This window comes from Amblyraja radiata, chromosome 24, assembly GCF_010909765.2.
Source record: "Amblyraja radiata isolate CabotCenter1 chromosome 24, sAmbRad1.1.pri, whole genome shotgun sequence".
Classification (NCBI taxonomy): Eukaryota; Metazoa; Chordata; class Chondrichthyes; order Rajiformes; family Rajidae; genus Amblyraja; species Amblyraja radiata.
Window position 1 is genome coordinate 10,341,980 of NC_045979.1, and position 15,310 is coordinate 10,357,289.

At 42.6% G+C, this 15,310-nt stretch overlaps 1 protein-coding gene across 1 annotated transcript in view; it reads left to right on the forward strand.

The window, feature by feature from the left end:
• def6 (DEF6 guanine nucleotide exchange factor) overlaps positions 1 to 15,310 on the forward strand; it is a 126,858-nt gene that overhangs the window by 70,446 nt on the left and 41,102 nt on the right. The window contains exon 3 of the mRNA XM_033042407.1: positions 5,788 to 5,973. Within this exon, the coding sequence (XP_032898298.1) occupies positions 5,788 to 5,973 (186 nt within the window). The remainder of the gene's footprint in view (positions 1 to 5,787; positions 5,974 to 15,310) is intronic.

The window sequence follows — 15,310 nt, forward strand, 5'->3', positions numbered from 1 at the left end:
ATGAATTCCTGAATTTGTAAATGTGCCCGCAGCATTGAATCACCTCTCGCACTCATGTCACCCTAGCGGGGCTACATGCCCTTAGGCGGCCTAGCTCGGGGATTCTTGAATCCCCGAGCTAGGTCGCGAGTTTGCGCCTCGATCCTGGCAGTTACTCGGTCGCGAGTTTGTGTCTTCAATGTAGTTTTTTCTTGCAGAATAAATGTTTGTATGAAATGCAGTGTAGGAGAGGTGTACTGACTGTGTGGGCAGAACTTTGGAAGTGATTGCCCACCAGTCTAAAAAGCCGCTGTGTCTCCCTGTCCCTGGGATAGCAGGGGGCGATCAAACAGCACAATACCCCCCTCCCCCTCCAACTCCAGAGGAATCCGCTCCCCGATGGGCCGCTACGGCGACAAGTGGCAGTTTGCCCACAGCCCGAGCTGCGCCCCCTCATCCGCCACCCCAAGAACAAGACGTACCTTGCACACCATCACCTTCTGCCCCTACGTGTTCCTCTGGTGTTGGAGCGGGGCTGGGCTGGAGTTGCTGCTGGCTGTGGGTCTCTGGGATCTCCGTGCTTGCAGTGGGCCTGGGGGTCGGTGTCCCGTTGGTCCTGACGTCTCCGGCCACCCCCCTGGACTGGAGCTGAGACTGGGAACTGTACCGCCCTTGCCCCCTCCCTCTGCAACTGCAAACAACCCCACTCTCCTGCAAGGGCGGTACAGTTCCCGGAGGATGGCAGGTGGCCGGAGACGTCAGGACCAACAGGAACCCGCTCCCCGATGGGCCCCTACGACGCTCCGAGCTGCGCCCCGTCATCCGCAACACAGGTTCCTCTGTAGTTGGAACCAAAGATCTTTGGTTGGTACGGGGCTGGACTGCTGCTGGCTGTGGGTCTCTGGGATCTCCGTGCTTGCAGTGGGCCTGGGGTTCGGTGTCCCGATGAGGGGACGCAGCTCGGGGAACGGCTTCTGGTGGTCCTGACGTCTCCGGCCAGTTTGCAGTTTTCCTCTGTAGTTGGAGCGGGGCTGGGCTGGGCTGCTGTTGGCTGTGGGTCTCTGGGATCTCTGTGCTTGCGCTTGAAAACGTTCACCGAGGGCGGCCCGCAGAGGTGACAGCGGAACCTCCGGTCGGTCCTCGAAGAAAGGGGAACTAAATCCCCATTCATAAAAGAGAAGATGAGGGTATATTGCGCGGGAAGGTTAATAATTGACAATATGCTGCTGAGTTAAAAAGTTCCCACGCAAGATTCACGATACACAGTGAGTCTACCGTGGGAACTTTTTAACTCAGCGGGCAGGCAGCAGCATATTGTCAATTATTAACCTTCCCGCGCAATATACCCTCACCTTCTCTTTTATGAATGGGGATTTAGTTCCCCTTTCTTCGAGGACCGACCGGAAGTTCCGCTGTCACCTCTGCGGGACGCCCTCGGTGAACGTTTTCAAGGACCTTTCTTCAAGGACCAAAAAAATGGCCGCTATTCGGAGGTTTTCGTTATTTGGATCTTCGGATAAAAGGTTGTGCACCTGTACTGCCAATCTGGCTTGGGATGGAGTTGCCCCAATATGTAGCCAAATGAAAACCTGACTTCCACAACCAAATTGACAAGGTGGAGTTTATTCAAGTATTGTTTTGGGGCATTAATCTCGATGTTTCTGTATTAGCTTTGGAAGGTGATGCAGCTAAGAATTTAAACACCTTCTACTTTTGTAAACCCATATCCATACCAAGACCATAAATCCTAAATTTGACCTGAACCCGTCAGACAAGGGTAACACAAAGACAATGTTTCCTTAATGATATATTGTCCAAAAATACCACTCAAACATTTATGCACTGTCCCCTTCAACATTCATTTCCTTTAATTTCAAACACTCTTGAAGGTTAAGGCCATTTGGTTCAACTTCAGAAAGGATCTAAGTTCTTAAATTTATGAAGAAGGGTTTTGGCCCGAAACGTCGCCTATTTCCTTCGCTCCATAGATGCTGCTGCACCCGCTGAGTTTCTCCAGCATTTTTGTGTATCTTAAATTTATGATCTTGCCAGATTTATTTTGTATTTGAAGTCGTACTTTCAATCTGGTTTCATAATGTATTGATTACAATTTAAAAAAAACATAATTGGCTTTACAATATAATTGTAAAGTCAATCAAAAAATTATTTCATGTTATGATTTCTTATCTCAGGAGGATCCCTTAGTGAGGTGAGTCAATTACTCATTAGACCACATATGATCGCTTACTCTGGGCATAATTGTTCCAGAAAGCACTCAAATTAATACATGCTCCTTAATTTTGTTAATTTACTTATCTAATTTGTTATTAAACTGAAGTCTCCCACACCATTGATCTACCTTATTTATAAGCTTAACTTATTTATGATTAATAATTGATTCAACAATGTTTTTGTTGCGCTGTAAACATTTCCAACCAATATGTCCTGCCTTTTATCACTATATTTTCAGGGTAATTCTCCTTTCCCTAGATTCTGAGTTGTGATATTTTCTCCAGAATGTCCTCTTTGTTATCAGAGCTTTCCCCAGTTATTTTTCCATTGAATCTTTTCAAAACATCGCAGTCTTGGTTGTCATACAAGCCCATCTCTGTAATGGCCTTAAAATCAAACCCATTTATTTATCTAGTTTTTGCTGTTGTTATAGTCTGTATAGTCATGAATGCTTTTCACATTTAAATATGATGCATTTAATTTCAAGATCTGACTTTTTCCAAGAATTCATTCTTCTCACTGAATAGCATTTATGTGAAAAACATTTTCCATTTGTATTGATTTTTACAGTTTGTCGTTGCTAAGATTAGGAATGTTAAAATGCAAGAAGTCGAAGCAGGAATGAGCCATTCTCTCACTGATCTGCCATTCAATGATGAGGAACCCACTGCGTTCCTCTTGCACTTCATTTTTTGCTCAAGATTCCTGCATCTACAGAGAAGAGTAGTATGACAAGCAAGATTAGTATCTAAGGTTAGGGGAAGAAGGCAGGAGAGTAGGATTGACAGGGAATGATAGAACAGCCATGAATGAATGGTGGAGTAGACTCTGGGCAGAATGGCCTCATTCTTCTCCTATGACTTTGGTTTAATTTAGAGAGACAGCGCGGAAACACTTGTATCCTTCGGCCCATAACCAAAATCAACCCCAACCAGCGATCCCCACACACTTACACTATCCTACACACACTAGGGACAATATACAATTATACCAAATCAATTAACCTGCAAACCTATATGTCTTTGGAGAGGGGGAGGAGGCTGGAGATCCTGGAGAAAACCCACGCAGATCACGGGGAGAACGTACAAACTCCGTACAGACAATCACCCATAGTCAGAATTGAACCCAGGTTTCTGGCGCTGTGATAGCCCTGTCCCACGGTGCGAGTTCATTCCAAGAGCTCTCCCGAGTTAAAAAAAAATCAAGCTCGTGGTAAGCACAGAGAATGAACGTAGTGGGTACGTCGGAGCTCGGGGACGTCTCTTAGCGCTATCGGCACGTACTCGAGAAGAATCGCTAACGGCAGGTAAGCACGGGAAGACTCGTGAAGATTTTTCAACATGATGAAAAATGTCCACGAGAGCCCCGAGTACCGACGAGTGGCCATTACCGTAAATCTCCGAGTTCGAATCAGGGCAAACTCGGGAGAACTCATGGAATTAACTCATACCATGGGACAGGGGTTTAAGGCAGTAACTCTACTGCTATGCCACCATACTTACGAACTTATGAACTAAATATTCCAAAGTACATTTTGAAAAGATGAAATAGAATCGGGGTTGGTGCAAGAAAGTGGCATTTATCTCAATGCCACTTTCCTGCACTAACCCAGCTAAAGTTTGTGCACCTTGTGTTTTCACTTTTGATATGGTTATCGTCAGCTTTTTAAAAATAAAACGCTGCACATGCACCCTAGTTCTTTTAATTTGTGTGAACACAGTTGGTTTAGATGGAACCCGTTTTCAATATTATTCAATATTCTCATTACTGACGTGTACTTTTATTTGGTATGAGACGATAATTATTAGAGAATTTGTGAATTATTTCCACGAGTGATTGCATATCTAACATCTAAGCTCATTTTTCAATCATTTCAAGCAATACTTTTTCATATTGATATCATGCCAATAATTTTAACGTTCTATTTTTCTCTGCTATATCGTCAGTCACTGATGTCCTATTATTGTTATCAATCACTAGCCACTGATACAACTTTGTCCAACTCCCCAGCCTTGAATTTTTAACTTGGGATCATACATTCGGACTTACCTGAACTCTGCCCTCGGTTTTAGATTAAACACATGACTATGCACATTAATCAGAGTGTGAGAGCATTGGTCTCTGGCAAGTTTAATTGGGCTCTTGAACTCAAAAATCTTTTGTGTGAGTGCCAGTTTAGATGTAGCCCTTTCAGCGAATCAGGAATTATTACATTAGAGCTTCTGCTTGTTGATTTCTAGTGTAGTTCCATTCATTTTTTCAGCCAAATTTCATACTTGGCAATACCAACGCTAAGATGCCACTTTGCCATTCTTGTAGGAACTAACATAGCTGGTGGAGTTGCTGCCTCTGGTATTTGCATGTTGCAGTTTGCATGTTCTCCTATGATTTCCAGCTTTTTCAGTTTTATCTAATATATCCCTAAGCCAAGCAGGTCAGTAGGTTAATTGGCACTGCATATTGTCTCATGCATAGATAAGTAGTAGAATCTGGGGGAGGTGATGGGAATGTAGAAACTATAGATTACAGGGCAAATTAATGGGGAAATGGGATTTCTTTGTGAGCCAGCTTGTATTCTATGGGTTGATTGGCTTCCTATGTCAGAGGGAAATATAGAATTATTATGTAGAACTAAAGCTAGATACTCCTGTCTGTAGAATCACTGCGATTTTAAATCAATGAACTGGGGTAATTGGTGCAACTGTTTCAGAGAGCAATTCTGTTAATGTCAGTACCTTGTTCTTTCCCCATATCCCTACAAATTTTCACCTAACATTCACACAGTGCAACTACATTACAGTTTGAGGGGCCCAACTTCAATACAAACACTAGGTGGTTGCCTGTGTACTGTTTGCATGTTTTCTCTATCATAGCATGGTTTTTTACCTTGTGTTTAGGATACCAACCACTTCCTGAAGAAGTGCTGGTAAATGTAAATTAGTAAATGTAAATTGCAAGCCTCAACCATTCATTATTCAAATTAAACGTTGTATCTCCGATTCACTTGACATCTGCCTTAAATCTGTACCCTATGGTGACTAGGCCTTCGGCATAGAATACAGTTTCCCTTTATCTCAACCTTTTATTATTATTATTATTATTATTATTATTATGTATTATTATTTATTATTATTATTATTATTATTATTATAGTCATAAACAGCATGGAAACATGTCCATGCTGACCAAGAAGCATATCAGGTTTAAAGCATAACGCAGAATGCATTAATAGTGAGCACTGGAATGTTTTAAATGACTCGTTATAGAGTGAAGCAAGTAAATATTTGAATATTTTGTGCTAATATGGGTCACCAATTTGTATTTATTCATGATATTTCAAATCAGGAAATACTTTTACTTTTTAAATAGTAATTTCGATTTTGGAATTATTTTGTACTAATATATACAATTTGCAGATAAATTCAATTTTATGAGTGAATTATACCAGCTGGCATGTTTAAGTTAATAGAGAACTAAGTAAAGAAGGTAAAGAATTTTATATAATGAAGAAATTTGGTTGTGAAATGTATATTCGATAATCTCCACTAAATGTAAATACCAAACACACTTTTCCAGGTTGTGGAAGGTGTATTTATCAAAGAAAACTTTGATGAACTCTGCTGGACTTTAACTGCAAAGAAGAACTACAAGCATGACAAGAACGGAAACTGTACAATTTCAGATCGTGATGCCTTCCGGCTATGGTGCCTCTTCAACTTCCTGTCCGAGGACAAATATCCATTGATGATGGTTCCTGATGAGGTGAGAACATTTTAGATGTATTCTTAGGTTGATTTGAATCCTCTGAAATGGTCTTGTCTAAATAAAATTCAATGAATGCAACGATTGCTGTTTTGATCTTGGAATAGGTGAGCAATGTTATTTGGCCTTTCGGCACGTCCAAGTTGATAAGAAAGTTATTGTCAACAAAGAACAGTTATTCTACCTCAAGATATTCTCTCGTATGGATCAGATAAATACCATATCTGCAGGGCATCCAGATGACATAGGGGATTAGTATTGTCAGTGTATCCTATGCACTGTGATGCTGTCTTTATGGTTAGAACATCAGTGCTATGTCCGTTACACTGTGATCTTTGATGTTGCTAACAAGGGGAAAGATTGGACGATTTGGCTATATTAGATGCTGGCTCTAATATTAGATTAGATACCTTTGGCTTTTAATTTTTTTGAATGTCTCTGCATTTTATTCTAGAATTAGGGACAGGTGTAATATTACAGGTCCACCACCGATCTATCGGCACCCTTTGTTTCCAGAGCCTTGCTGCATTATCAGGTTTTTTTTTTGACCAACAGAGGTCACGGCCTTTTGCGGGGGGGGGGGGGGGGGGGGGGGAGGGAAGCTGAGATACTGGCCCGCAAAGTCAGCTGCAGAAGTCAGCTATGGGAATGGATCTGCCATTTACTGGCTCCAACTGGGCCGGACATCCAGAGCCCGGGTCACAGGGGGCAAATTCAACCCACTGATCAGTCGTGGAAGTCCTGATGAGGTCGGGATCGACCGCCTCACCCGGCCTAGGCACCACATTTTCAGGGCGATTTAAATGCACTCTCGTAAATTTGTCTGGATTAAAGGGGTTGCCAGACCACTAGTTAGTGGACCTGCAATTGCCAGTTCATGTATTCACAATGCAGTGCAATTAAGAGTCATTCCTGATTTGTCGGGGCACTGTATTTGTTTACAAATACACGGGACTAGATGTTAAAAGTCCAAAGTGCCAAATATCAATTTACTCCCGATGGTGATGGGAGCCTTCTGCACTCACCTATGCTCCTCCGATGTTGAGAAAGGCTGGGCAGACACATCATTGGGATTGTAAAGTGGGCACCTACTTTCATCGACGTTTCGCTGATTGAACCCATGACGTCTCCAGTAGGTTCAGCAGTGCATTCTGGCGTCCCAGAACCACCCCCCTCTGCATCTGTCTAGTCGGTTATTTGGGAGAACAAATGGGGTCTTTCCTCTTCAGCCAGAGCCTCTGTCACCCGTGATGTTTCTTTGATGGCCTGATTTTTGATTTTTAAATGAATCCATTGGTTGGATTTTTGACATACTTTAAAATGCTGACCTGTCTTGCACTTGGAGGTTCCGTTATTGATGTTTTATTGCAAAGTTCTTATTGTAATGTGCAGATTTATTTTACAAATTGTGAAATATAAAAACATAAGCATCATTGAAATTTTAAGACTTGTTCGTGAATTGAAAATATCTGACATGAGCAGGCAGGAGGATTTTAACATTCTCCTAAGTTAAGTTTACTATTTAATAGTAACTCAGAATAAAACTGTGGAAAGTGCATGAAATCGGAAATCAAAATAGAAGGTCAGATTCATTGAGCAGGCCAGGCAGCATTTGCTGAAAAGAAAAAAACAAATAATGTATCAGTACAGAGACCTTTTATCGGTTCCAAGGTGTACTGACCTGAACGGATAACTCTCTGTTTCTCCTTTCACTAATTGGAGGATCTCCTGGATCAGCAGAAGCACAGAGGGCATCTGATAGAACTGTTTATAATCGCAGAGGTAGTTTAGATTGGTAGGTACCTGGAACGTATGGCCAGGGGTGGTGGCTGAGGCAGTTACGGGCATTTAGGAGGCTTAGGAGGCACAGGGATATGCAGGGAATGGATCAAGAACAGGCAGAGGAGATTAGTTCAATTTGGCATCATGTTGGGCAATTACATTGTGGGCCGCTGAATAGCCTGTTCCCGTGCTGCACTGTTCTGTTTTAGAGTCATAGAGTAATACAGCGTGGAAACAGGCCCTTCGGCCCAACTCGCCCACACTGGCCAACAATGTCCCAGCCACCCTAGTCCCACTTGGCTGCGCTTGGTCCATAACCTTCCAAACCTGTCCTATCCAACTGTTTCTTAAACGATGGGATAGTCCCAGCCTCAACTATGCCTCTGGCAGCTTGTTCCATTCACCCACTGTGTGAAAAACGTACCCCTCGGATTCCTATTAAATCTTTTCCCCTTCACCTTGCACCTATGTCCTCCGGTCCTCGATTCCCCAACTCTGGGTTTGCACCTACACAATCTATTCCTCTCATGATTTTATATAACTTTATAAGATCACCCCTCATCCTCCTGCGCTCCATGGAATAGAGACCCAGCCTACTTAGCCTCTCCCTATAGCTCACACCCTCTAGTCTGGCAACATCCTCAAAAATATTTTCTGAACCCTTTCAAGCTTGACAATATCTTTCCTATAACATGATGCCCAGAACTGAACACAATATTCACAATATGTTCAAAGCATGCTGCTACACTGGCCATTACATTTGTTTCTCCTCCATCTTCTGGGGGAAGTAACAGAATCTTGAAAACTCAGACTCTGAACTTAAAAGCATCTTCCCCATTGCTCTCAGACTCCTGAACTAATAGCTTTTTCATAGCCCAGGGGTACTCTTAACTTATTTGGTCATTTCATTATTGCACTTTGATATTCATTTGTACTACTTCAGATTTATTTGTCATTAATTGTGTTATCAGCTGCATTTATCATTACAATGTGTCCTGATTACTCAATGTTCTTCATATGAATTTAAAAAATCACTGCACCCTGTTGTATGTGACAACAAAGTAAGATGAATCTGATTCAGTGTGTATCTAAACGTTGCTGTGCAGGCTACTGCAGAACTCCTGCTGTCACCAACTCTGCCAAATGCATCTCTGTCACACCTAATCCATTACAGAATGGAAAACATGTAGATTGCAGCTCAGATCACAGAAGCTTCACTAGACAAAAGTCTGTTTATTGTCATGTGTACCAATTAAGATGCAGTGAAATTCGCTTTTTTGGTACATTTCCTTTATCAGCAAGAAATAATGGAGATGTCATTGGAACTAAATAAGCATTAACAATAAAACAATTACAAGTAACAAGTGCTGGAAATACGAATCACGTCAGACAGCTGTAGTGCAGAGAGAAACAGCCCAATCATCTTTCACAAGAGAAGTGGGAAATGAAACATTTTAAATATTTGACCATTTATAATCACGGACAGAGAAACGATGTGACAACATTGAGATCAGCAGTTGTGACCCACTGAGCTATTCCATCACTCTGTGTCTTCTTGAGTCCAATGGTTCCTTTATTATCACATGTACCAAGGTCCAGTGAGATTCTTATTTTTGCATACAGATCTGTGAGGTAATTGCCATACAGACTTATACTGCCCGGTTTGCACATAATGCAAGGAAACAGCCCATATATGCAATAGTCATCAGGTTTTGGTGCCATTTCACCTCCAGAGATGCAAGTCTGGTTGAGAGAGTGCGATGGCTGATTGCAGATAATCTGACTCGAGGAGATGGGATCTCATGATCAATGCTGCAGAACCAGCACCTGAACTATATGTTCCATGCACAGTAAGGGCATCTTTAAACCAGATAAGAGCTGGAGAAGGGCAATGTGACCATGTTCAAATGTTGTCACTGGTGCTGCTGCATTGTGGTAGTATGTTTAAGTATAATATTTTAAATTGTCTGAACCTTAAGAATTGTGGTTTACTGACATTGTTTGATATAAGCTGCTTTTTTGATGTGTCTCTGTGCAAAAGATAGGTGCAGTGCATTTAGTTGTGGTAGTTGTGATGCACAAACCACAATGTTGGAGACGAAAGTCAGGGCAGAAAAAATAAAAAAAGTAAAAAATAAGTGGAATTTTGCCTGATCCGTGCTTTTGTAGAATTTTTTAAGGTGTTTTGTTCTAACTCTTCGCAATGTTGAGAGATCAGTCCTGAGTTTGCACTCTTCACCTGATAAGCCGTGGTGTGCAGTGCTGTTATCAGAGATTGGGGTGACATCAAACCAGCAACAGACCTTAAACTATACTTGTCATCTCAGCTAGTACAAAATGAGATAAAAGTTGCAAAGTAATACTCATTCTGTTAATTCTCTATGATCTGAAGGCCTGTACACGGATTGTCTGAGGCTGATTCAGAATTAGATTTAAAAGAAAATTATGTATTAGTCATTTGTTGGAATAATCTTGAATAAATCACCATGTTGTTAGATGTGAATATCCCCCCTGTAAACTTGGTGTACTTAGATGTTCAGCAGTCATCATCATCATCATGGGCAGTCACTCGAAACAAGTATGACTGTCCTCTTTTTGGAGGACGCCTGTGCGTGACTCTTTAACGTGGGGAGACTGGTGCACAGACAGTCACCACACGGTCCTTGACAGATCTGGGTCAGGATCCGGTGGCATGGAGTCCAAGATCCTTTTCTGCTGCAGCCTTCATCTGCCTTCCCAGCTGTTGTGACGCTCCACTAAAGTCAGCCATCATCCTCCGCCTGTTCCACCGTTGAGGTCTTGGTTGGATTGCTCTTTGTCAGGGACCTCCCCCTCGACCTTACGGCCATGAGTGGCCCTACCAGGAGCATAGCTCCAGACGGCATCGCTCTCAGGATCTCAGAACACCACAAGCTTCTCCACCACAGTCATCAGTTATGTGCAATCAGTGGCATGTTGTTTCAATGGCTAAAGCGCTGGACTGATTGTAAGTCTCATTGCAGGTTATTATTTTCAAAACTAGCTTAGTTATGAAAGTGCAATGATCTGCATGTTAACTGTTGTTCAAAAATTAGTGAAGGTGTTGAGAAAGTGGAGCAAGTTAGTATTCTACAAGCAAGTTTATATCTATGCGGCAGTGGTTGAACTCTGCCAAAATTATATTTAGTGACAGTCTTGTTCTTGGCCTGATGGAACATCACAAGTTCAAGTTATAGGAGTTGAATTAGGCCATTCGGCCCATCGCGTATACTATGCCATTCAATCATGGCTGATCTATGCCTCCTCATCCCATTTTCCTGCCTTCTCCCCATAACCCTTGACACCCGTTCTAATCAAGAATTTGTCTATCCCGTAAAAAATATCCACTGATTTGGCCTCTGCAGTGAGTTCCACAGATTAACTGTCCTCTGACTAAAGAAGTTCCTCCTCACCTCCGTTCTAAAAGAACGCCCTTTAATTCTGAGACCATGACCTCTGGTCCTAGACACTCCCACCAGTGGAAACATCCTTTCCACACCCACTCTTGTCTATGCCTTTCATTATTCTGTAAGTTTCAATGAGGTGTCCCTTCAACCTTCTAAACTCCAGTGAGGCCCAGTGCTGTCGCGCTAATCATATGCTAACCAATTAATTCCTGGAATCATTCTTGTGAATCTCCTCTGGACCCTCTCCAGAGCCAGCACGTCCTTCCTCAGAAATGGGACCCAAATTTGCTCACAGTACTCCAGAAGCATCAACTGAATGAGAATAACGGATTGTCATATTGTAATTGAACATTTTCTAAACAAAGAAAAATTGCATGGCCAATGCCAAGAGGCCATCAAACAAGCAAAGTGTGTTTTCAGGCATCATCTTCTTGGGCAGTCCCTCAAGGTTGAGGATCACTTATTTCCACTCTGGTTCTGTGGTCACCCATAAGGCCATTGTAGTACTCTACCGCAGTAGGAGCAGGAGGATAGTTTCGGAGATGATGAGCTCCGTTCATCCTTCAGGCTGTGTTTCTCTGTGCACCCGCTGCATGGCTACCACTTCTAATGTCAGCCCAAATGCTTCATCCCCACGTTGAGCTGTTTTGGGTCATGTCGTTCCATATGTCCATGGGGATGTTGTATTTGTTCAATGGAGATTCCTTGAAACTTTTTCTCTGTCCACCTAGTAGCTTGCTGTGACTCCCACGATATGGGAAGTGGGCCATGATTTCCAAGGTCCAGTCTTGGACCTTTATTGTCAGAGGGCTGTGTTTAGTTTTTTTTTAAGTTTAGAATTTCGTTTAGATATACAGTGTGGGAACAGGCCCTTCGGCCCACCGAGTCCATGCCAATCAGTGGTCAGAGGGACAATTTACAGAAGCCAATGAACCGACAAACCTCCACATCTTTGGAATGTGGGAGGAAGCCAGAGCACCCTAAGAAAACAGGAAGAACGTGCAAACTCCGTACCAACAGCATCCATAGTCAGGATCAAACCCAGGTCTCTGGTAATGTAAGGCAGCAACACTACCCCGCGTCACCGTGTTGTTCAGTAGAAGACGTTGGTGGAGGATGTGAGCCATTATCCATATCAACTGGACAATATCAGACCCAGGTTCAGTGCTGATAATATCGAGCAGGGTTGTGTCATTTAATGGAGCTTTCTCAATGTGGTGCAATAACTCTTATAAAGGACCAGAGAATTTACTGAGCAGTAATACATCACTCGCTGTTCATGCCTAAAGGGAAACATTTTCAATATACTTGGAACTAATGGGCCTGTCCCACTGTACGAGCTAATTCAAGAGCTCTCCCGAGTTTCCCCTGATTTGAACTCGGAGAATTACGGTAATGGCTGCTCGTAGGTACTCGGGGCTCTCGTGGACATTTTTCAACATGTTGAAAAATCTTCACGAGACTTCCCGCGTTTCCCGAGTACCTGCTGTTAGCGTTACGAGCCGCTAAGAGACGTCCCGAGCTCCGACGTACCCGCTACGTACATTCTACGTGTTACCACGAGTTTGATCTACCTTGAAGAAGTTCTCCTATAAGTCTACCTTGACCAAACATCTTCTCACCCGGCCTCTGTCAGGATGTTTCTGTGCCCATTTCCTAGTTTCTTCATTTCTGTTGTACTTGTTCCATCGATGAGGCTTTCCATGTGATTTGAAATAGTTTCAAAAATATAGGAACCATAAGTATTTGTTGGAACCATTGTGGATGGGGTAGATTTTTCATTGCATTGGCCAGGTTGGAACTGAATTAATTTCCCCAGAATACTGGCCAACCTATCTAATAATTTATGTTTGTGGTTAAACAAAGTAATTATGACAATTTTATAATCTTATCATGCATCTTAGCACAGTTTAGAGATACAGCGTGGAAACAAGCCCTTCAGCCCACCATTTCAATTCAATTCTATTCAATTCAATTAAATTCAATTCAACTTTAATGTCATTGCACAAATACTGAGTATGGGTACAACGCAATGCAGTTTTGCGTCAGTCCGTAGTAGTAGTGCATATAGAAATTTAAAAAAAAGAAGATACAGAATAATCAAAAATACAGAATAATTAAACAATGGGGACAGAGGGACCGGAGAAATCTATCGGCGGGACTCCGAGTTCAGCAATGTGATGGTATAATTGTAGAAGCTGTTCCTCATCCTGCTGGTACGAGACCTGAGGCTCCTGTACCGCCTCCCTGATGGGAGGAGGGCAAACAGTCCATGGTTGGGGTGGGAGGTGTCTTTAATGATCCTGGTCGTGCTGACCAACAATCCCCGCACATTAACACTATTCTACACCAACTAAAGGTAATTTACAATTTCTACCGAGGCCAATTAACCTATGAACCCGTACGTCTTTGGAGTGTGGGAGGAAACCGGAGCTCCCGGGGAAAACACACGCAGGTCATGGGAAGAACGTACAAACTCTGTACAGACAAGCAGCCATAGTCAGGATCAAACCTGGGTCTCTGGCCCTGTAAGGCAGCAACTCTACCACCCACGCAGGTTCCCACTGATTCTGGGGATTTGATATTAACTATGTTGTTAATGGTACAGATAGAGAAAGAAGATTAAATGTTTTGTCTTTAGTCTGGGAAATAAGGTAGCTATAAAATTCCTGGTTATTTGTGTGCTTTCAATCTTTGTTATAGTCTGAAGAAGGGTCTCGACCCGAAACGTCACCCATTCCTTCACTCCAGAGATGCTGCCTGTCCCGCTGAGTTACTCCAGCATTTTGTTGCTATCTTTTGTTATATTGGGAATAGAACACTTGAAAACAATGGAAGATAGACACAAAATGCTGGAGTAACTCAGTGGGACAGGCCGCATCTCTGGAGAGAAGGAATGGGCGACGTTTCGGGTCGCGCCCCTTCTTCAGACTGATGTCAGGGAAATGGGAGGTATATAGATAAGGAAGTGTATAGATAGGGACATGTAAGATGTGAAAACAGGACAAAGGGAATGAAGATCAAGGGACATGTAAAATCGATCATTGTTAGTTGGGCGAAGGTAACGATAAAGCAAACAGATAAAATGTAGTCGGAGACACTAAGACTGGTCGAACAACTGGGGAGGGGATGAAGAGAAAGGGAAAGTAAGGGCTACTTAAAGTTAGATAAAGTTAGCTACTTAAAATTAGATAAGTCAATGTTCATACTACTGGGGTGTAAGCTGCCCAACCAAAATATGAGGTGCTGTTCCTCCAATTTGCACTGGGTCGCACTCTGACAATGTTGGAGGCCGAGGACAGAAAGGTCATTGTGGGAACTTGAAAACAATACATAGAGCCGGCAGATACTGAAATCTTGAGCAAAAAAAAAACTGCTGGTGGTTCTCAGCAGGCCAGGCAGCGTCAGTGGAGGTAAAGAGACAGACTAGGTTTTGCAGTTCAGACCCTTTTTCAACTATACAGTGCCTGGCATAGATGACTGTACTAAAGAACATACATGTGGTTCAGATCATTTCTCAAGTACCAGAGTTCAGGTTAGTTTATTTTAAAGACACAGTGCGGAAACAGGCCCTTCGGCACACCCCCACCGAGTCCGCACCAACCAGCGATCCCCACACATTAACACAAGCCTACACATACTAGGGACAATTTTATACTTATACCAAGTATTCAAACCCAAGCCAATTATGAATGAATGAATGAATGAATACGTTTATTGTCATTGCACAATACTGTGCAACGAAATTCCATTACATCTCCTCCGGTTAAAAAAATACAAACACGACAACCATTAACACATATGTACACTTATTAGTAAAAATAAATAGGTGTTTTAAAAGAATTTAAAAGAATTTGGCGGCATTTCTTGGAATTACATTTTGCTTCCCCAGCATTCTCTGTTGGAATTTAGCTCTTTTATCGCACATGGGTAGAAACTATTTTTTAGTCTACCGGTGCGAGCCTTCAGAGTCCTGAATCGCCTCCCAGAGGGTAGCAGAGTAAAAAGGTGGTTGGCAGGGTGGGATGTGTCCTGCTTGATATTTGTGGCCCGGCACAAGCATCGGGCCCTATATATATCATCCAAGGAGGGCAGTTGGGCGTTTGTAATGTTCTGCGCAGTTTTTATAA